This window comes from Fukomys damarensis, unplaced genomic scaffold (genome assembly GCF_012274545.1).
Source record: "Fukomys damarensis isolate Sample0158 unplaced genomic scaffold, DMR_v1.0_HiC HiC_scaffold_12, whole genome shotgun sequence".
NCBI classification, from domain to species: Eukaryota; Metazoa; Chordata; class Mammalia; order Rodentia; family Bathyergidae; genus Fukomys; species Fukomys damarensis.
The window spans coordinates 12,266,176-12,288,801 of NW_022900924.1; the positions used below are offsets into that span (position 1 = coordinate 12,266,176).

Consider the following 22,626-nt stretch of genomic DNA (forward strand, 5'->3'; position numbering starts at 1 on the left):
TATATATATGTATATATATATATGGTTGACCATGCATGAAATGGATTCATTTCATTTTCATAACTACTTGTTTCACCTATTTTAACCTAATTAATAAATATTCAGTAGAAGATATTTCTGTGGATTACTCATTTTTTCAGAAAATATATGTTGTGTGCTTCCTAAGTGCTAAGAAGAGTTTAAATATTATTATGTTTTTCCAATGAAAACAGAGCTGTGGTCCTTGAGCCAAATGACCAGAAAGTGTATACTAGGTCCATATCTGTCTTGGTGAGCTATTTTCCCTCCTGTTCGTGGACCTTTTTCCCACATCCATGCTAATACAGGGGGCAATGGCAAAGCATCTTATCCAATCTGAGAGTCATGATCTTTTACTCAAACCTGACCCAGTTACATTTATTGTTGTTTTTGACACATCTGACATATGTGGAGTTCCTTCTACTACTGAAGTTCGTATTTTCCATTTAATGTGTTCTTCCTTTGCTGAAGTTGATTTGTAACTGATTTGGGCCTGTATGGATGCTGCAACCTATTTACAGAGAATTTTCAAGCTAAGGGACTTGATCTTGTCACTGCTCCTTAAAATAGCCACTGTCGCCTCTTCTTCTTTCGCTGAACACCTGTTGCTGTCCTCTGGACGGATCATCCCCAAGCCAGGCAGCATCCAAAGATGCCAGGCATGAGGGAAGAAACTTGATAGGGTCTCCAGTTAACACGGAGCTGCAATCTAGAGGATGCTGTTCCCCATGTCTCCCCCAAATACTCAACATTCCCATGACAGTGGCCGTTTACAATTTATAGTGCCTATCTTATGCCATGTTCTCAAGGATTTAGTTCTTATTACATCATTTTTTTTCTTGCACAAAAGAAAATTGAGAGTCAAATTGTTACAGGACTTGCCCAGGATCAAATGCAGACAATGACAAAGCTGGATGGTGACTCAAATCAAGTGCATTTTTCTGTAACCACTCTGAATTCTCAGAATTATGGAAGTGACGATGCCAGCTCTTGCAATGTACTAGACAACAATGAAACTACATACCACCCTTCAGCAAGGACAATTGTATCAAACCAGCTTCATCCATTCTTATTCTTTCCTTCTCCCCATTCTTACCCCAACATCTAGCTTTCTCTCTCTCCCTCCCTCCCTCTCTCTCTCTTTCTGTCTTGCCTCGTCCATTCAGAGTCACCATGGACACCTCCCTCTCCTCGACCCCAAATGTCCCACCAGTTACCACATCGTCTTGACTCAGCTTCCTAAATCTCTCATCTCTGGCCTGAAGCAGCCTCCTCACTAGGCTCCCCATAACCAGCCTACTTTTTCCCATCCGTTTGCTGTACAGTCAGGATGATCTATAAAATAAAATCTGACCAGAGCACTTCTCTTCTCGAAGCCTTCTGAAGCTTACCATCACTCTAAGATTAAATTCCAAAAACTTTAGCTTTATCCAGTGCCTCCAATGCCCGCGGCTCTCTTCCTCTTCCTCTTCCCTCCCCCACCCTCCTCTACATCCAGCCGGTTCCGTATCCTGTCTCTTCCTCCAGAAAGCCTTCCCTCGCCACCACTCAGATCGTCCAGGCTCCCACGCGTGCCTTCATGGGAACCCTGTATTTTCCACTCTCAAGATAGTTGTCCCTGGTATCTCACCCAGTGCGCCTCCTCCCTGGCTGCATGCGGGAGAGCAGGGACGCTTTCTGTCCTGGCCACCCCTAGAGATGCAGTGCTGAGCTCCCCACCGACCCTGGCAGGAGCTATGTAGGAGTTAGTGAATGAGTGCATGAGACGAATGAAAGAAAAGGAAGACAGAAAGAGAAAAGAAGGATGAGGGTAAAAGAAACAAAGGAAAGTAAGATTCACTGGGAGCAAAAATTATGTGCCCGGTGTAGTGGTGTTTACTTGTAATCGCAGCACTCTGGGAGGCTGAGACAGGAGGATTGCAAGTTCAGATCCATCCTGGGCAACTTAGTGACTTAGGCATACCCTGAAATAAGTAAATAACTATTTAAAAGGGCTAGTGGTATAAATCAGTGCCGAGGTCCTGGTTCAGTTCCCAATACTGAGAGAAGAGGGAGAGAGGAAGGAGAGAAATACGTGCTATCTCTTTTTATTGATTCTCAGGGAATGTTTCAGAAACACTGACAGTATGTTTCTTTCCTATAGCAGTGAGGCCATCCTCTTGGCCATGGTGAGGTTTGTGTTCTAGCCTGAAATGATTCATTTTTTTCTTGGCATATATTGTAAGTGACTAAAAATCACAGTCAACAATCTCATCCGCTTGTGTGGGTTATCCCATGTAATGCACCTCCCCATTTAATGACGCTGTGCCGTGAATTGGAAGAAGCTGTCATCATTTCCATTTTACAGATGTGGATGTGAGGCTAGCAGGTGGTAGAGATGGCTCATAAAGCCTTGGTTCTCTGGTTCCAAATCCCTGGTCGCACAGCCATGAGGCGTGTCCAGCGAAGGCTGGGAGGCAAAGGTTCATCTGGAGGGAATAGTCAGCGTGGAGCCCACTGAGGGCTCCATGGATGGAAGGAATTGAAGAACCTTAGCCCCAAACCCTGGAACTTCTGGTCAGAATGGCGGACAGAGTGGTCCCCGGGCAGCTGGACTCGCTCCTGTAAATGAGCCTTGGAAACAAGAGGAAAAGGAGGCTCCGCCAGTTCCCAGATCTCTTCCAGCATGAGGAGGACAGCCCTGCGGCTCCTCCCCATGACAGACAGGCCAGTGACACCCCCCCTACACACACGCGCGCACACACACGTGTGCACACACACTCTCCACTGCTGTCTCACCCCTGGTTCTGGGGCCTGAGTGCTTCTGGCTGTGTCTCGGGCTCCGTGTTCCAAAACATCACCCATCCTGCTCCTGCCGAATTCCAAGGAGCTGGTGACAAGTGCCCACGCTGCTGGGAAGCAGGACCGACCTACGTGTCCATGCCGTCACCTGGTCCTGCGGCACAAAGTGCTTAAGCACATCCGACAGATGCCGGAGATACTCAGTAGAGGAATGAATGCAACCTAGTGAGAAACTACTCAGTGGCAGTGGTAAAAGTGTCCATTTATTAGATACTTGCTATAGTCTATGTGCACTGTGAATACCCAAAGCCCACTGTTATCTCACTGAATCCTCAGAGATGCCTTGAGTAAGCACTGTTTTCATTTCCGCTTTATAGGAGTAGCAACGGTGACTCAGAGAAGTCAAGTAATTTGTTCACAGTCACAAAGCTATGTCGAGAAGCTAAGAGTCTAGCTCCAGAGCCTTTGCTCTCTTTTAAGGTGATACCAAAAACACAGGAAAAATAATGATCATGTAAAAATTAAACACAAAATAACACACTAAAAAATAAAGCTTCTGGGCTCAGGGATTTAACTCAGTGGTTCCACCACCTGCCTTCCAAGCACAAGGTCCCGAGTTCGATCCCCGGTACCAAAAAAGTAAAATAAAATAAAGCTTCTTTTGCACTCAACACCTAGCTCCCACCCTCTTCCTGAGAAATAACCATGACAACTGATAGCTTGGGTTATTTTTCCAAAACATATTCAGTGTATCTCCACGCTTACAAGGATGAAATATGGCTACATAAATATATTCCTGTATCAGTGCTGTCCACCTTGTTTTTTAAGCTCTTTTTATATCCCACCCCCACCCCTTATTTAATGCCTGCCCAGGATTCTATCGTGTGGATGTACTTCTGGTTATTTAGTCCCCTAATACTGACAAGTACTTAGATTTCCGCAATCTCCTGATAACTCTGCAAGGAAGAGGGGTGTGTGTGTGTGTGTGTGTGTGTGTGTGTGTGCGTGTGTGTGTGTTTGGGTAAAGATACTCCCTAGAGTTTATCTGCAAGAGGAACTCCAAATTTCAGTTGTCAGGACACAGATCTCTGCCTTTAAAATTTTTGGTGGATATTGTCAAGCTGCCATGGAAAGACGTTATGCCAGGCACCCACGTGAGAGAGTGCGGGTCTCCCAAACCCCCTGCAACAGGATATCCTGTCCAATTTTCAGCAGTCATTAGTGCTGTTACTTCTAACTCCAGGCTGAGCCCAGTCCTACCCCTGGGGTGTGGACATTAAGTCTGGGAAGGTCAGAGCCCTCTTGAGCAAACAGCAGCCATGACGCTGGGGGAATTCCACGGCGGTGGGAACATTCTGGGACCAGATGCTCTCGTCTTTGGGATCCCCAAAGCACCAGATGCCAAGTTACTCCACTGACTTGCGGGGGTTGGCAGGTTCGCAGCTATGACTTTCACTGGCGTGGGAGAAAGCCCTCCAACTTGACTTCTGGGTGATGATCTCACAGGGGAAAAGACTGCAAATTAGCTGTTGAGGCGTTGTAAGAAAGTCGATTGTTTTGGGTTTATTTTTTAAGAGGAACACAGTTGGGTTTACGCTCAGTCTTTTGTTTGTGTGGGGAATGGCAGTGTTTTATTTTGGTTTTTTATAAGACTTGGAGAACTTAAAATTTGTTTTTAAATGAGATTGGAGGGAGATGAGAAACAGGGCTATAACTCCATGAGCAATATTGTGGGTGTACAAACTGAAAACAGCCAAGAGTTCACACACAGGCTGGCTTTTGTTTTCTTTAATATTGTTCATTTGAAAGGTAATGCATGTGTGATTAAAAAAATAATTTGCATGATATTCAAGTAAGAAAAAAAAATTCAATGCCAAGTGAGTCTCCCTCCTACTTCTGACTTCCAGTGTACCTTGTGAGATGCAACCATTAATATCTGTTCCTTTAGAATAATTGCTGCATTTACAGGTGTAGAATTTACTCATTTGCACCTCTTTTTTTTTTCACCCAGTGGCATATCGTAGAGCTGATTTTTTTTTATATGAGAATAGAGATTCTCATTTGTTTAAGTGACACATTCCCTGTTCATGTAGCTTAGATTTCAACTGACACCTGGAAGGCAGGATTTGGGCTACTGGACAATTAGTCTGGGCCACATCCTACTAGGCCTCGCCTCTCATGGTTCTAGGTGAGTTTTCTCTCTTCCCATCCTATTTTCACCACTCCTCCACAGCCAGCCTCAAAGGCGACAAGACATTTACAGACCTCCTTTGTCATTTTTCCGGTTCCCTTAGAAGATAAAATTTTAGGAAGCATCTTCTGCCTGGCTAAGTGATCACTAGATTCCAAGGGGGACTGGAAGGACAGTAGAAGACAGAGAGAACAGTAGAAGACAGACTGTAAAACAGTGCTCATGGCTGAGACCTACACTGCCCAATCCCATAGATGGGGGAGCCATGGGTTCTCACTCCACTTTAGAGTTAGAGGTGAGGGTTAGGGGCATAGCTCAGTGGTAGACCACTCGCCTAGCATGTGCAAGGCTCTGGGTTCCATTCCCTGCACTGCAAAGAAAATTTGTTTTCATAAATATGTTATTTGGCCCAATATATCCATAAGTCTCATCTCCACATATAGTCGATATTTTAAAATTATTAAGATGTTTCATGTTCTCTTTCTCATGCTAGTCTTTGAAAGTCGAGCAGTACTTTGCTCTTCCAGGGCCTCTCAACCTCAGCTGAGGTGGCCCAGCCACAGGCAGGGTCCCCAGTGGCCGTCTGTGGCAAGCGGTGGCCATATTGGACCCCACATCTCTGGACCATCCAACCTGAGCTCATCTGTATTTCAATTTTTCAGGCCTCTGTTTCGCTTTTTTGAATGAGGGAGCCAGACTGGAGGGCTCAAAGATTCCTCTCCAGCCTAATCTTTATCTGATTTTCACTCATAGGAAAGGGAAGCCGTAACAAACCAGGACAAACAGGTATCTCTTCAGTTGTAAAATGGGAATTACTAAATATGACCCCGATCCGTGTGTGCGTGAAAAGCACGGTGACAAGATGAAGTAGCACGTTGGGGAGGTAGAGGAAGGAGAGGTATAGTGTTGTGGTATCACCATGAGGGTTATGATTGACAATGGAGAACATTCAGAATCCACTCACTGAGCCCCAGGGCCATCTACACGCTCATTTAATATCTTTTTTTTTTTGGTACCAGGGATCGAACTCAGGACCTTGCATTTGTGAGGCAGGCGGTAGCACCACTGAGCTAAATCCCCAGCCCTCGTTTAATATCTTTTAACCTCATCCACCTTATCTGTCTGCAAGATAGGGATAAAAATGGCACTGAATTCATACAGTGACTATAAGAACTAAAAAAAAACACCCATGCCGAGGGCCTGGCACCAGGCTGAGCACACAGCCGATCCTCAACCACTCCAAAATGCTGTCATTCCAGCCCTCTGCCTGCAGAAATGAGGCCCTGGTGAGGAGTGGCGCACCCAAGGTCACACAGCAAGGAGGTAGTGTCAGCCGCCAGCCTATCTTGGCTCTTTCCTTCTCACTGGCAGTGATCCCGATAAGTCAGCCACTAATTTCCTCGCAGCAAGGTAAATGAAATAAATACACCCAAACCCGCTCAAGTACTCGAAAGAGGCTCGAGTCCAAGTATTGTTTCCATGGTATGTACTTTGGCATGCATGCTCATGCGACTTGTTTCAAATCCCGGCTCCAAAGGGTGGAGGCTGGCCTGGCAGGCTGTTCTGCCAGCTTCCGTCTCCTGTGGGCGCACCCGCCACCGTGGCCAGGGTGCAGGTCCTCAGTGTGATTTCCAGGGGTGGGTCCCCTTCTAGACCCTGCAGCGAGTCCCTTTGGCAGGTCTGTGAGGGAGCAGAGAGTGCATGGAATTAAGCCCCAAGAAGCCAAATCGTGCCGTGTTACATAACGATGACAGGCACCCGCGTTGCTGGACCGTGACTCTGTGACATTGCTAAGTTCTCTGCGTTTGCTTATTTCTCTGAATCCTGCCATTTTATTCAGCAAGATGGTTTTCCACGAATGATCCCATCTCACAGATAAGGAAACTGAGGTTCAGAGAAAATAACTCACCCAGAAACACACTGATAGAGGCAGGGGGACCTTTAAAAAGCTGGTAGCAGGAGGGTGATATGAGGAGGCCCGTGGAAACTGGATATTCGCAAACTGAGATAAGTAGGTGTCCCTGCCACAGCTTAATTTATGTATCGATCAAATGGGAATAGTTGAACCTGACCCTGGTCAGGACAAGGAAAAAATATGACAATGGATGAGGGCGTTGTTTGGGAGGGAAAATGAGAGAGAGGCAAGGTATTGTGGAACTGGAACTGTTATTAAGATTTTTTTTCCCAGTACCAGGGATCGAACTCAGGATCTTGCACTTGCCAGGCAAGCATGGCACCACTGAGCTGCATCCCTGGCCCTCTGATTAAGATTGTGATAGACAGTGGAAAGTGTTCAGAATCTGTAGGTCACACCTTTCTCTCTATGTGTCTGCCTGCCTGCCTGCCTGTCTACTCATGTGTATGTATCTCAGCAGTCCCTCCCTGGCCATTCTTAAGGTCTGAGGGGGGAATCATACCCTAGTTTCCCAGTACCAGCCAAGTGACCTGACTGATTCTAGCAGGCATAGGAAGCAGGCGGGAGAGAGGAAAAGAGAGGGAGAGGGAAAAGTAGGGGCTCAGAAATGCAGAGCATGGCAGGGGGAGACAGGCATCATAGAATGCTTGCTTTGCTTCTGTTTTCTTTTTTCTTAAGAAAAATACACCAAAATTCCAGTCTCTGTCCTTTGCTAAATTCTGGCCCAAGCCAACTTCTGAAAGAAAAGAGGTTAGGGTCTTTGCATCCTCAAGAATCTATCTTCAAGTCCATTCTTCCATGAAAACTCGGAGCACAGAGCCAAACTTGGACACCTGAGAGAGCTCTAGACGTCCCAGCTGTCCCTGGTCCCAACTAAGCAATGAGCATCCCAGGCTCAGTCCACAGAAGAAACAGGGCTTGGGGAGAGTTCAGGAAGCAAGGCGAAGGGCGCTGATCCTCCAAGTGAGTCAAGCCACAGTGTCCCAGGGGGCTTTCTGTGCACTCCAGAGCCCCTGCAGCAAGACGCTGAAAGACAGTCAGCTGGCTGGTACATGGGCCACACACAGCAGAGAAATGACACAGCGTGAGGGCGATGCATGAATACACAGAGAGAAACACACACACAGAGCGACGCCAGATGGAGACCGCAGGCCGGGCTGGGCCCGGGGATTCGTTATTCCCTCACCCACACAGAGGGGCTGGGGGAGTTACATAATGCAAGCTGCAGAGAAGCTACCCACCCTCCCTTAAGGGGATCTAGGAGGTGGCACCTCCTTTAGGGGGCTGGGAAGGGTCTCTGCACCCACCCCCTGCTCTCAGCGGCAGTAGGAGCTTGTCAACCGCCTTGGCCCTGGGGTGCCCCCAGGGAAGTCACTAAAAGGGAAATAAAGGAGTGTCGGTTTGTGAGCCGCAGCAGATGGAGGCTCCCTCCTCATGCTGAAGCCTGGTGGGGGTGCTCACAGGAAAGGCTGGGGACAGAGGTGGAACCGGGACTGGGAGGGAGGGTAGAGAAAGAGATGAAGGGGCTCTCTGATGTCCCCCAACCTCAGGTCACCTGCCCCAGCCCAGATGCACCAGATACTACAGAACCGGCCATGAGCCCAGCTCCTTGTGCACGCACCCTTCTGGGTGCACAGGGGTTCTCCAGTGGGGCCCCGGTTGGCCTCAGGTGTCCCGGCCACACCCCATATCCCTGGCCTGGGGAAATAAATGGCTTGAGAATTGATTGCATTTCAAGAAGCAAAGTTAGGAGTTGAGAAAATAAGTAGACTATCAATTTAAAATAACTAGTGCCTAAGTTTGAAGGCTCATACACAAGAGTGGAGCTGACTCGATTCCAGATCTTCTGTCGTTCTTTACCGACTGACCTTGGAACTAAGCTTTCCCGGCTCCGATCTCCATGTCTGCTGAGAGGTTACTGTAAAGATTAAAAGGGAGGAAAATATATAATAATAAGTGCTCAATAACTGTCTATATGCTTATTCTTTTTCTTCTTCAATCAACAAAGAACTGCCTGCTGTCTGTGTGGGCCAGCCCTACAGGTACAAAGTTGGCTCTTCCAAATGTTTGTCCATCAGGGTTCCGGATGGTTTGTGGGGTAAAAATGTCTTCCAAAGTCTGTAATGCACTCACCTCTTCAGTGTTGATAACGGTTGCAATGTGACCAAGTCTATATTTTTGAACTTGAAGCGGGCTCGTCATGGCAAAAATGGTCATGAAGGCCAACTGCAATCCCCATCCACAGATCCGTGGAAGGTGGCATCATTCTTATCCCAGGGAGGTTGTTGTGGGGGTCCTGGAGGTGGCCAGAATGGGGAGCTCAAAGATCAGACCAGCTGAGTTCCTGAACAGAAAAAGTTTGCTTGACAAATTGGTATGGTGACTTCTGCAGTGGGGGAGAGGTAAGAAAGGTCTTGTGATTGTTATCACCTGGTTTCTGGGGCTGCCAATCCACGGTTTCCCAGGAGACCCTTTGGTCTCTGAGGGTTCTGTTCACGGAGATACAAGTAGGCAGTGTGTAGCTGGGAAAGGTGTCACCGCGAGGAAGGAGGATTTTATTTCCAGGTTGGCTTCAAACTTCCAAGTGTCTTGTGGCTCCCTTTGTCAGCTGGCTGCATTTTCCACGTTAGTTTTGAAGGTGTGGTTGGATGTTCTACTTCAATCTCTCTCTCTCTTTTCCCCCCTTCTTTTCCTCCCCTCCCTTGTTCTTCTTCTCACCTCCAGAAGCCCCAGATCTCATCTGCATCTAACAGACCGGTGACCAGGATGCCCAGAGAATTGTCCACATCGCTCATGCGTCACTACTAGACACATCCACCAGACACTCCTCCTCCCCAGTCTGCCTGACCTGTTGCTTAGGGACACGTCCCACTGCTTCTCCTGACATCTGCCTGATCAACCATCACTTCCTACAGGACAGGAAGGAAGCAGACGCATGAAATCACGCCACCATCGGCCAAATGGCAATGAACGGTGACGCTGAGTTGACGTCAAAGACAGAGGACTGAGACATCTGCAGCCCCTGTCTCCCCTGCTCTTCTCCCAGCACAGCCTGAAGCCCAGCGCCTCCTGTGAAATCATCTTGCCTTGATTCATTTCGAGGTCTTCAGCCGGGACTTTCGGACAGAGGACACCATGGAAGATCACGTGTTTGGTGTTCAGCAGATCCAACCCAATGTCATTTCTGTCCGCCTCTTCAAGCGCAAAGTCGGGGGCCTGGGGTTCCTGGTAAAGGAGCGGGTCAACAAGCCACCCGTGATCATCTCTGATCTGATTCGAGGCGGGGCCGCCGAGCAGAGTGGACTCATCCAGGCCGGAGACATCATTCTTGCAGTCAATGGCCGGCCCTTGGTGGACTTGAGCTACGACAGTGCCCTGGAGGTGCTCAGGGGCATCGCCTCTGAGACCCATGTGGTCCTCATCCTGAGGGGCCCTGAGGGTTTCACGACGCACCTGGAGACCACCTTCACCGGGGATGGGACCCCCAAGACCATCCGAGTAACACAACCCCTGAGCGCCCCCACCAAAGCTGTCGATCTGTCCCACCAACCACCGGCCAGCAAAGAGCAGCCAGTGGCGGTGGATGGGGCCGTGGGTCCTGGGAACGGGCCTCAGCATGCCCAAGACAGTGGGCAAGAAGCCAGCTTGCTCTCCCACGCCAACGGCCTGGCTCCCCGAACCCCAGGCCAGGCCCCTGCCAAGGAAAGGGCCAACGTCGATCTCCAGGGCAGCAGGGAGCACAACGCACTGCTCAGAGAGATAGAGCCTGTGCTGAGCCTCCTCACCAGTGGAGGCAACAGAGGGGCACCTGCCAAGGCAGAGACGCAAGACACTGGAGTCCAAGTGGACAGGTAAGCCCCACGGGTGTGCGTGTGCATGTGTATTCATACGCGAGTGTGTGCTGAGACCACCCCTAGAAGCCAGCCCACAAGCTTACACACATGCGCAGTCACACCCCCCATTACCTGAAAAGTCCCATCGCAGGAGGCGAAACAGACATAGATTCTAGGATGTATTAGATCTTGCCATGAACACAGAGTTAATTAGTCATCACGGAATGGGACGTTGTGTCTCCATCTTCATCCTTTATAACCCTCCGGGTCCCCCAGAATGTGGTAATGTTCATGACCCAGATTTCATGTGTGATGAGGCAGAGGCTGGGGTGGGGGTGTCCTGAGGTTACCCAGCAGGCTAGAGGCCCGAGTACACTGGGGCATGAGGCTCATGCCAAGGCTGTGAGAAGAGCAGACAAGCTGGGCTCCCGGCTGCATGCTCTCCCTCTACTGGCTTCCTCTCCGCACCTGGTTGAAGGAAAAGAAAGCTCCCAAGAAAGGGAGAAAGTAGCGAATTGATCCTGACCCCTCAAAACCGCAGTCTTGTGGGGTTTTGCGGGAGCTGAGGCTCGAAGCTACAGGGCTGGGTGCCAGCCGCTCTGCGTTAGCCCCATTGGAACTTTCTGGTTCTCAGGGAGAGTGGGCAGCTGGGCCGGGTGGTCAGAGAGCAGTGGAGTCAGGAGATGAGAGAGAGAAGTTCCTCTGCACCCCTTCCACTCTTGGCATGGATCAGGCAGTGACGCTCCAGCTCCCCGTACTGCCAAGCCAGGGCTGTACATACCCAGAGGGAGGCTCAGATCTGGGGCCACCCAGAAATTGGGGCCAACATTTCCCAGGCTCCGCCCTCAAAACCCCTTACTGTCCCCAGAGCATCTGGAGAGGGAGCTCCAGAAAGCCCTTGGGGGCCTGGATTAAAGTAGCTGCCCAGACCCTGCCTGACTCATTCAACAAATGCTTGTCAAGAACCTACCAAGGGCCATGCACTGCTCAGGCTCCAGAGGTGCAGTGGTCAACGCGTGAAATAAACTCACTGACCTTGGGGAGTTTGCACTATAGTCAAGATGACAAGCAACAGACAAAATAAATAATATACAGTATGTTAGGAGTATGTGCTGAGGAGATAAAACAGAGAGAGGGATCAGAGGCATTGAGGAGGGTAGAATTTTAAATAAGGGAGTTAGGGCCAGTCTCCCTAGGAAAGCCATATTTGAAGACCCGGAGAAAGATAGGGAATGTGGCAACTTTCTGGAGAAAGAGCATTCCAAGCATGGAAAGTATCCAGTGCAAAGGTCCTGGGGTAGGAGGAGTGTGGTTGGCTTGTTGAAGGAACCGCGTAGGATTCAGTTCTCTTCTGTGATGAGTCAACTCCAGAAGTACCCTACGATGGCCCTTAGTTTATAGTAGCCTGCTTCAGCCCACCATTGCATCCTAGGGTTTTTCTGGCTTCTTGCACATGGCAAGAACTGAGCCCATTCTAGCAAGATCACAGAGTGTGCCCTCCCCTCCGCAAGTGGGAGGACACAGGTTCTATCAGAGGCTCCTAGGCAGAGGAGGAACAAAGGTCTCTTGTGTGCTCTGAGCCCCTGCCCTCCAGCTCACTGCCTTGCCCTCTATAAACTCCTTGGGGACAAGCCGAGTGTCCTTGGCACCTTGAGAAGGGACACAGAGTCAGAAGGGGAACTTTCAGTGAGGCAGGTGCTTGTGGGGGGGTCTTGTGGCCCTGAGCATCCCTTCCCCATGTTGTCGGCCGGGATCAGGCTTTGGGTTGTTCTGATTGGCAAAAATTGGAGTCCTCGCCCACCTATGACTAGCACAGCCCTCCTAGGTCAGAGCCCCATCCCCAGGGGAAACTGCTACTTCTCAGGGTTCCTAGAGCAGTGTCCCCAGCAGAAATAGCCTGCGCAAGCCCTGCCTACCACCTAGCACCCACCAGGCTTCTGCAGTCTCTGCCAGTGGACTTCAGTCACTAGCAGCTGCAGGGTCTAGTGCTGAAGGCCAGGGCCTTGTTTGCCAGGAGGCGATGGAAAATGTCCCCAAGGGCTGCCCTGGGCAGTACCTCTGCCTGCCAGTCTGCTTCCACCCTCCCCAGAAATTTGCCTCTGCCTAGAAGTTCCAGAGCACACTGAGCTGTGACACTGTCATAGCTGCTAGGAGCAGAGCCCTTCCTCACGAGCACCTGACCCCCAACTCGGTCCAAAAGCAGCAGAAAGACCTGCTTTGGAGGCGATGAGATTTGGGAGGAAGTTGGTGAGCAGTTCCAAGAATGAGCGACATTTCATAATAAATAGCCGGGCTGGGGATTTAGCTCAGTGGCACTGCGCCTGCCTTGCAAGCACAAGGTCCTGAGTTCAATCCCTGGTACCAAAATAAATAAAATAATAATAATCAATAGCACCTATTCCCCTACCTCAATGGCTTATACCTGGGTTGGAATCAAAGCCCCTCTCTAAGTTAACAAATACTTCGCGATGCCCCCTTTAGTAACCGGAAGCTAACTGGAGGATAGTAGAACCTACCCACACTTGCTACTTTTCCCATCCATTTGATATCCTCACTATAACGTAGAAGAGACAGAGCACTCCCAAAGCGGAAGGGGTGGCCTGCCATTGAACCTCAGCCCTGTGGCCTGGCTCCAGCAGTAGTCAGCTCTTTGCAACCGAAACATAGAATTGCTGCAAGACAGAGGGCTTTGCACGCAGAAGGACATAGGTGTGTTGTTTTGGCAACTCAGACGCCGCCAGCAGTGTCGCCTTGGTGATGCAATTTTCTGGAATAGTGAACAGCTCCTGGTGAAACAGTGGGTCCATCCATCTTTCCTTGGTTTACCTGTTTCTGGCATGGTGTGCATGGAAAATTCAGGGTGTGTTAAAGAGGGAGCTGGAATCTCCACCCGCCCTTTTATCTGCTTGTAGGTCGGAAGGCTGTGTGGGCCTCAGGACCCTTGTTACTTCTGTGGGTTTGTCCTACATGCTCCATGTCACCTCCCTCCCTCTGCCCCAGGGTCACCGCCCCAGCACTGTAACCCCGAGTGCCCCCACCAACTGTCAAACTGCCTCCTAGGGGCTGAAATAGGGACTTCACCAAAATCAGTGTCGAGGACGGGGAGCCCAAAAACAAACATCCTTTGAAGTGACTTTGGGAAATCCACCCGGGCTCTGTTTGGCGTGAGGTCAGCTCAGGCAGCCTGGATGCTGGATGAACAGCAGCAGCCCGAGCCCCAGCTGGCCCGAGTAAGGACAGCTCCGAAGCCCGAGCCCACATCCAGGTGCCCCCAGACCCTCTGCTCTCCTGCTCTATCGCCCTCCTCTCCTCCTCCTCCCCCTTTTCCTCCTGGAAGCAGCCTCAGCCTCCTGCTCCATCTCTTCCTGTGCTTTGAAGGGGTACTTATTTGGGGGAGAAGTGATGGTTACCCTAGAAACAGTCCCCCCCTTCATCCTAGGATGATGGTGACCCCAAAGAGGGGTGAGGACGGCAGGCAGTTCATGCAGGGGCGTCCGGCTCCTTCTGCACTTGGAGCGGTCACTTTAAAACACCACGTGTCGGAGAATATCCAGGTTGCTCAGCTTGCTGGCCTGAAGGAGGGTTCTAAAGAGGCCAAGGCCCCCAGTCCAGCCTCCATCTGGACCGAGGTCAGCCTCGCCCTTCGTTCTCATAATCACTATTCACACGCAAGCATGAAAACACATACGCACACACTCGCAGGGCGCTCGGAAAGAGCCTTCTTTAAAGATCCTGCAAATTCTATGCCATAAGTAGGATGTGCGGTTGTAGCCCATTTTCCTAAATGAGGTAACTGAGGTTCAGAGAGGTGAAGCCATGTACCCAGGGTCACACAGCACTAGGTCCAGGGTGCTATCCTTGTTTTGCCTAGAACCCTCACAGTACATGTCTAGAGTAAAGGGCAAGCAGGCGATGGAATGGGACTAGAGGAACGGAAGTAAGTTTCAACCCTAAACAATCAGCTTGATTATGGGATTGGGGAAAGAGGCTCCTTTTGAGAGAAGCCTGAGCTTTATAATCTTTATTCTTATCAAGCTCTACTAAGCCCTCTGAGGAAGCCTGACCCCATGCTAAAGTCTTTATGTCAGCTAATTAGCTTTCTCCTCATGGTGCCTCATTGGTCTGGTGCAGAAACCAAGGCTCAGAGAGGTGCGGTCACTTGTCCCAGGTCACACAGCTAGCAAGCAGCAAAGCCAGGACTCAACCCCAAGCCCATGCTCTTGTCCTTGATGACTTATAAGGTTGGCTGTAGTGCGTATGTGGCTGCTGGCCTCCAGGTTCCTGATGATACTGGAATATTTTCTGAGTCTGAAAAGGCAATTGAGGCCCTGGAAAATATATAGTACCCTGGCTGCCAAAGAAAGGCAGACTGAGATCTCCAAGCACCAGCATCCTTCAGAACAAGAAGGAGGGCGTTCCTGGTCACAGAGGGTTCCCCCTACTGGCCCCAACCTTCTCTTTGGAGAAACCCAGCATTGTTGTTTTTGTCTGCGAGCCCGCTCCTGAACAGGGGGTAAGAAGCCGCCGAATCACCAGGAAGACTCCGGGGAGGTTTCTGGAATGCTTCCGTTTTAGTCAGCAAATGCACAGGCTTATATAGGGTAAATTGGGGGTGGAGCCAAGGTGGCGCTGTTGGATCGCTATTGGATAGGGTAAGGCAGGGGTGGAGTCGGGATATTTGGCCCATCGTTATTGGCCACATGTTAGTTTTAGGATTGTATGCTTCAGGGGCTGAGGCAATGGAGTCAGGACTTTAGAGGTCTTTGAGAGGAACGGTTTATCTGTCTAAGGTCAGATGTCTACACACCCGAGGGGGCGGATTATTCCAGCCCTAATAGACCTCAGAGTTTTCTCACGAAAGATGGGTGCGGTGCTCCTGACTCAGCCAGGCATGAACCTGATCCTCACAGCATCTGGGTCATCTGCAGCTCTTCAGGCCAGCCATGGATGGAAGTTATCTGGGGAGAGAAATTCAAGGGAAAGGAGACGTCATCAAAAGCCTCTCCTCCCTCTGGGTCGGTTCCGTCTACAGCTTGGGCCACCTGAGCCCCAGCCCCCAGCCCACCCCTTCCCTTCTGCACCAGGGATTGAACCCGGGGCCTCCTCACTGAGCTGCAACCCCAGCCCTTTTTATTTTTTATCTGGAGGCAGGGTCTTGCCACGTTGCTGAGCCACCCAGGCTAGGATGGTACTTGCCAACCTCCCACCTCTAAGTTTTTTTCATCTCTGAATCCCTAGCATTGAGTTCAAAGCTTGACCAAAGATCAGCCCTAAGGATGAAGGAGGGAGGAAGGAAGGTTTTCCGCTAGCAGGGCAGGAAGCTGGCTCTGTTTTCACTCGGCAGGACCAGGGCAGCTAGGACACGCCCATCACACTGCCCTCAGAATGACCCCCAGCGGTATCAACTGCAGCACCGCAGTCCCGAGGCCTCGTAGTTTGAATCACTCTGCTGCGGCATTTTTCAACCATGGAATTGAATCCAATTACTCAGCCTCCACCTTGCTGCGCTACGTGACTTTTCCTTCTCGCCTTGACCGCGCAGACGTGAGTGGCTTCCCCCTCCATGTGTGTCCCTGCTGGCTTGGCAGGTGGGCGCCTGGCCCTGCGTACTAGGGACTGCTATGCAAGCTGCAGACTCGCTACAAAAGGCGCATCACCAGGTATGATGGCGTACGCCTGTGATCATAGCTACTGGGGAGGCTGAGGCAAGAGGGCTGCAAGTTCAAAGCCAGCCTGGGCAACTTAGCAACTTAGCAAGACACTGTCTCAAAATAAAAGAGAAGAAGGGCTGGGTGTGTGACTCAGTGGTCGAGTACCTGCCTTGCCTGCACAAAACCCTGGATTTGATCCTCAGCACCAGAAATTTAAAGCTGCACATAACCAGACAGCTACTCACCATTTTCCATGCAGCAAGTAATTCTTAAGTGTCATTCTGCCCCCGCTGCTGTTCTCGGCCTCCTGGGTCCAGTGATAGACCTCAGCCCTCATACCAGAGACAAGAAATGAAGAATCACCAAATGCAGACCCTTGCAGTCCGTTTCAGTCGTGAGTCATGCTCCGCAGGAAATGGAACGGTGATGGAAAGAGGAAGGACTAGAGTTTGGGGAGGACTTTAGATCAAGAGCTCAGCAAGGCCAGAAGGTGCCAGCCACATAAAGTGCAGGGAGGGGACTCTTGGCAAAAGCCCTGAGGAGGGAACAAGGATGTTCAGGGGACTAAAAGAAGACTTTAGGGGCTGAGGGAAGTGAGCAGGGCAGTGAGGTCACACGTGGGTGACACCAGCAGTCATCCTCCCACCCCCGGCATCCTGCCCAGGTTCCTATAGCTGTGTAACAAATCACCCCAAACTCGACAGCTTCCAACAAGACACCAGATGCTCTCATACTTCAAGAGATCTTGAGTCTGAAGTGGGTCACGCTGTCCTGAAATCAAACCAGGGCACCAGTAGGGCTGCGTTTCTTTCTGGAGGCTCCAGAAGAGGATCCTTTCCCACCTTCCTCAGCTTCTAGAGCTGCATTCTTGGCATTCCATGGCTATGGCCCCTTCCTCCAGCTTCACAGCCAAAAGCATAGCATTTGCTCCTGTGGCTTCCCCATCCCCTTCCATGGTCAAATCGACTTCTGCCTCTTATAAGGACACATAATTACACTGGAGAACCCACCCAAGTAATCTGAGACAATCTCCACATCTCAAGATCTTGAACTTATGAAGACTAATTTTCCATACAAGATAACTGTCTCTTTTCTGTTGCTATAACAAAATACCCAAAGCTGAATGCTTTATAAAGAAAAGAGGTTTCTTTTGCTCCCACTTCTGAAAGTTCAAGTGTATGGTGGTGGCACTGGCTTAGATCTGCAAGGACTTCACAACAAATGACCACAGCATGTGCAAGAGGGAGGATCATATAGCTAGACAGGAAGCCAGGGAGAGGGGTGGGGCTGGCCATGCTCTTTTTATAACTCCGTTATGAGACCTAACTCAAGGTCCCATGAAAACTACCATAACCCCTGCCTAGGATGCTCTCTCTGATCTAGTGACCTCCCACCAGGCTCCGCCTCTTAAAGGGCCCACCACCTCTTAATGTCACTACTCTGAAGACCAAGCACCCACACAGGTTGCGTGGGGAAAACACACAATGCATATACAAACCATAACAGTAACATATACGTGTTCAAGGCGTGAAGGCCTGGTATCTTTGGGGCCATTACTCAGCACCCCGCGTTCGTCTAACCAGCCGTACTGAGCTGTACTGCCGCTGGGTTCTGCGCTGACCAATGGCTGTCCCTGTCCCCGTCACTGCGGCGTCTCATTGGCTGAGTCCAGGGACCCTGCTTCTGGCCCTCTCCCCTTTACCACTCACCAGCTAACTCAGCCCTCCCTGACCCTCTCGGCCCCAGCTTCCGCAGCTGAAAAAATGGGGTATGGATCCGATGAGCCCAAGATTCCTTCTAGCGCTGCCAGTCAGGCTTCTCGAGGAGGGTCAGAGGCGGCCTCCCTGACGGCAGGCTGAGCAGGCACCAGTCCGGCTCCCACTGAGCCGCTCCGACTTAGTGTACTACCCCGCCTGACCTCGTGGGGCATCCCGCCAAGCACAAGCAGCCTCTCGGGTCAGAGGGCACACGTGGGCGCACATGCAGGTCTCCAACTTTGATTTGTCACGCAGAATTTCCTGAAGAGCTGAATTTGTGATGAAAAAGAGGAATCCAGAAAACTCACATAAAAAACTGTTCTGTAGCCTCTGGAGAAAACAGATGCACAATAGTTGGTATTCACAGGGGACGGGTCCAGGGACCCTGCTTAGATACCCAAACCTGCAGCTGCTCAGGCCCCTTGTGTGAATGGCCTGTTTTCACTTACGCTACACGCATCCCGCTATGTGCTTTAAACCATCTCTAGGTTACCTGTGATTACCAGTGCATCATGAAGGCTATGTAAATAGTCATTATACTGCACAGCTTAGGACTAATGACAAGAAAAGGTCTGCAGATGTTTAGTATACACACCAGTTTGTTTGTTTGTTTCAAATATTTTCCACCTGCGATCAGCTGAATCCAGGGATGTGGAACCCCTGGGTGCCAAGGGGCAACTGTCCTGTGGCAGAGGCGCCTTTAACATATCGTGTCGCAAGCGCTGGGCCTGGCAGCCAGGGCTGGAAGGGGCTGGGCTGCCCAGTTCTGCATCCAAACTCAGCCCCAGCACCCATTTTCTGGGTCAGTCCGTCTTGCAGGCGCGAGTCTGAGGGTCTTGTCCAGCCTTGGGATGTTAGTAATGAAGAGTTAGTTATGATCATCACGGAGCCAAAGGGCCCGCGGCCTCCCTCTGGGCTGCAACATTCCCAGCAGAATTCCTCTTCTCAGAAGCATCCTTTCGACTTAGCAAGACCTTCCTCGGCTCACCTCCTTGAAAAGCTTCACAGAAACCTCAGATCTGGTCTCCACCGCCCTCAAGTGTCTCTGCTTTAACTGAGCCCAGCTCCCACTACTTCCGGACTCTGAACTCTGACCGTCCTGCCTTGGCTCTGAGGCTCCCGACACCGGTTTCCAGCATAGCGCCAAGTCTGAGGGAGGAGTGACTTCTTCAGGGCCTGGGGGCCCCTGAGATCCAGGTTGGCTGGGAGCCACTTAGACAAGGCAAATTCCTCCATCCCGTGTGGGCAGGTTCGAGGGACAACTGGGGGGAAAGAGAAGCCTGGGGTGAGGCTGCTCGGCCACGCCCTCCCCGGTGCCTGTCATCAGTGCCATTTTGCAAAGTCCACAGACATTTGGGCGTGTCGTGTACACGGGCCAGGGAGGTTTCTCAGCATCCTACAGTGCACGGGACAGGAGCCACTGCAAAGGATCCTCAGGCCCAAAATGTCAATCGTGCTGAGGCTGAGGAACTCTGCTCTGAACTGAGGCCCCTCGGGACAGCGGGGTGGGACCAGAACTTGTGAGCAGCAGCAGAAGAGTCTCCCTGTCCGGGCTTCTCAGAAGTGGGGCTTTGCATCCGCCTCCTTCTGTGGGTTCCCAGTATATCTTTCCAAACGGAAGACAGAGCGCTTACCAAAATTGCATTTACCAGCTGCACACATTCAATATCTAGACCTCATTTGTGGGAAGCAGCCAATATTTTAACTCAAGGTTCTTCCCCAGATCCAACCAAATAGCCCCCCAGAGCCCTGTTCACAGTGATTCTTAGCTAAGATGACAAGTGAGGAGAAGCCTCATTTTCAAGCTTCTTCTGCTGCCCAGTGGCTGTGCGACCTTTGACAAGTAACCTAATCTTTCTGGGCTCCCTCGTTTCCATAGTTGTAAATGAAGATCGATAACAGTTTATGTTGAATTAGTGCCAACTACCTGCTAGGCATTTTACATGCCTGACCTCATTTAGTCCCCAAGAAAGGCAGGATATCAAATAGGCATTGAAAGTTGGGCCTTGAAGGGTGAATAGGAGTTGGTTCTCAGCATAGAGAAGATGAAAGAGAGTCCGGGGAAGGGCAAGATGTGGATATGGTGTGTTCCTTGGGAGGAGAGGACAGTGAATCAGGGCTGGGAATGGTGAAAGGTGGAAGGGCAGAAGGGAAGCAGAGAATTCCTGAATTCACGGTCTCCATGAGGTAGATGGGACGGCTTCAAAGGAGTCTGAGTAGAGACGCGCCCCTCTTCCTCAGCTGGAAGCCACGCGTGCCTTCATTTCCCACTTTTCAGAGACATTAAGGCTCTGAGCTGCACTGCCCAAAATTGTAAGCACAAGCGCCTGTGGCTGTCTAATTTTAAATTGATTAAAGATAAGTCAAATTCTAAAAGTTCACTTGCTCAGTGACGACGGCCACGCGGGCCGCCTGTGGGTAACGGCCAACATCCTGAACAGCACAGACGCGCAATGTCCGTCATGGCAGAGTTCGGCGAGAGCATGGTCATCGCTGCTCGGTGTAGAACTGGAAATCCCTGTTTCCGTCTGATCCCAAAAAGCAAATCGGTAGTAAGAGTAGCAGGGACACAGGTTCCACCTCGCTGGGCAGTTGCAGTGTGCAAAGTCGCACAGGTGACCACTGGCGAAGCCAGGAGCTGACGTGGTTCCTTCCGTCTGCAGCCCGTATCCTTAATCGCCGTATGCTGCCAAGCATGCTGCACTGCTCACACAGAGCCATCGAGCCCCACATCCCGGGAGAGCAGGCTCGTGGCCTCCTGCCCTCTGTCTCCCTCTGTCTCCCTCTGACCTGGTTACTGCTGCCAGGTTGTGGGTCGGGGAATCTAACTAAATCTGCTTCTGATTTCGGAAGTGGGAGATGGAAGCAAAACAGCTCGATTTCGACATTCCCCATGGTCTCAGCTTAAAAATATCCTTCTGCTCATCACACACAACTCCAAAATAAGTTTGTGTTGGCTGAAACACCGAAAATGCATTTTTAAAACAAAGGTGTTTGTGGCTTTCACACAAAAAAATGAATGACGATAAAGGCAATGTACAAGTTCACGCACAACAGGTAAGCTCCTTTACCCATTTCGGAGCTGCCTGAGTAATTTACCCTGTGTTTTGGAAACCTCGTGCAAATGTTGGGTTTCTTGCTTTGTAGCCCCTGCCTTGAAATGGATGTCCTGGCTAGTTTTTTCCTCTCTGTATTTTTTTTCTTCTTTAATTAAAGAGGGGATCTGGCCTAACCCTCAGTCAGACCTAGTTCCCAATCTCAGCTCTACTCTGTGCTTTCTGTAGGACCTCGGGAAACTTTCATTCCTTCTCTAGGCCCAGTTTTCTCATCTGTAAAATAAGGCTTCCACAGTCTGCTGAGAGAAAGTGACATAACTTCAGTGCAAGTACCTGGTACGTGACCGATGTCCGAAGCACATTCACCTCCTCCCTTCTCCGTGGCGCCCTCGTTTCCGGCCACACAGTGTCATCAGATCAGGAGTTTCAGAGCTGAAAGTGACATTTGGTGCAGCCCTCTCTTCAGACAGTCCTGTTTAATCACTGCGCAGATAAACCACCAAGACAGGAAATGTCTAATCAAGAGCCACTCCGAGTATGATCTGGTGACATCTTAAAGAGGGCAAAAAAAAATGTTCCCTCTGATAAATGCAAACCTATCCAAGCAGAGAAGCAAACGTGGCTCTGATGTAGCTGCAGGGACTCCGCAGGCTGGGGACAGAGGAGTCCTCAAAGCTGAGAATGTGGAACAGAGGCTGGACCAGGGACAACTTCCATGCCTGAGACCAAAAGCATTATGAGCCACAGAGCAAGGTGTATTGCCTGGAGTTGGGCATGAGACGTCACAGAGTAAAATGGTTGGAAGGGTCAGAAGAGATGATCAAGCAAGCAGGTGGCACTCACAGGGTGGAGGGACAGAGGTGACACCAGGGTCATGAGCGTCTGGGTGTTGATGTCAAGTCTTGTGTCCATCTCAGAGATGGCCAGCCTGGGGGACCTGGCTGAGGTCAAGGACTGGAGCCAAGGTAGCTTAGTGGCTAAGAAGTTGGGCTCTGAAGTTGGGGACAACCCTGGCTTTGGATCCACCATCCTAGCTGTGTCTTAAGCTGAGGACTTGGCCTCCCTGAACCTCAGTACCCTCGTACAGTGGCAGTTGTGATGCTGGTGGTGGTGGTAGTGAAGACGTTGGTGGCAGCCATGTTAAAGTAGAGCGTGACCAAGGACCGTGACGATATTTGGCATTGGAGTTGGTGATGATGATGAAGATTATGACACAATGAGGTTGGCAGTGACGATAATGAGGGTGATTTTGATGGCGTGGGGGGGTAATGGTGATCCTTGGATAATAATGGCTCTGCCCTTGAGAAGGAAACATTGGTGGACTGGAATTTAGCTCAGTGGTGCCACCACCTGCCGTGCAAGCGCAAGGTCCTGAGTTCAATCCCCGGTACCAAAAAAGGAGAAGTGGGGGAGGGAAGGGGAAG

General features: G+C 50.5%; 1 protein-coding gene and 1 long non-coding RNA gene across 3 annotated transcripts in view; one reads left to right on the forward strand and one right to left on the reverse strand.

Annotated features, from left to right (window-relative positions):
• The window catches only part of Nos1 (nitric oxide synthase 1), a 112,096-nt gene that overhangs the window by 17,058 nt on the left and 72,412 nt on the right, over window positions 1-22,626 (forward strand). For both annotated transcript variants that reach the window (XM_010604098.2, XM_010604097.3), the window contains exon 2: window positions 9,630-10,756. In XM_010604098.2, coding sequence (XP_010602400.1) covers window positions 10,041-10,756 — 716 coding nt within the window. In that variant the 5' untranslated portion in view covers window positions 9,630-10,040. The remainder of the gene's footprint in view (window positions 1-9,629; window positions 10,757-22,626) is intronic.
• LOC104848231 lies at window positions 11,024-14,304 on the reverse strand. Its single transcript, XR_776350.1, has 3 exons — window positions 14,149-14,304; window positions 13,255-13,570; window positions 11,024-11,206 (listed from the first exon to the last, which is right to left on the reverse strand). It is a non-coding gene; the product is annotated as an uncharacterized LOC104848231 (long non-coding RNA).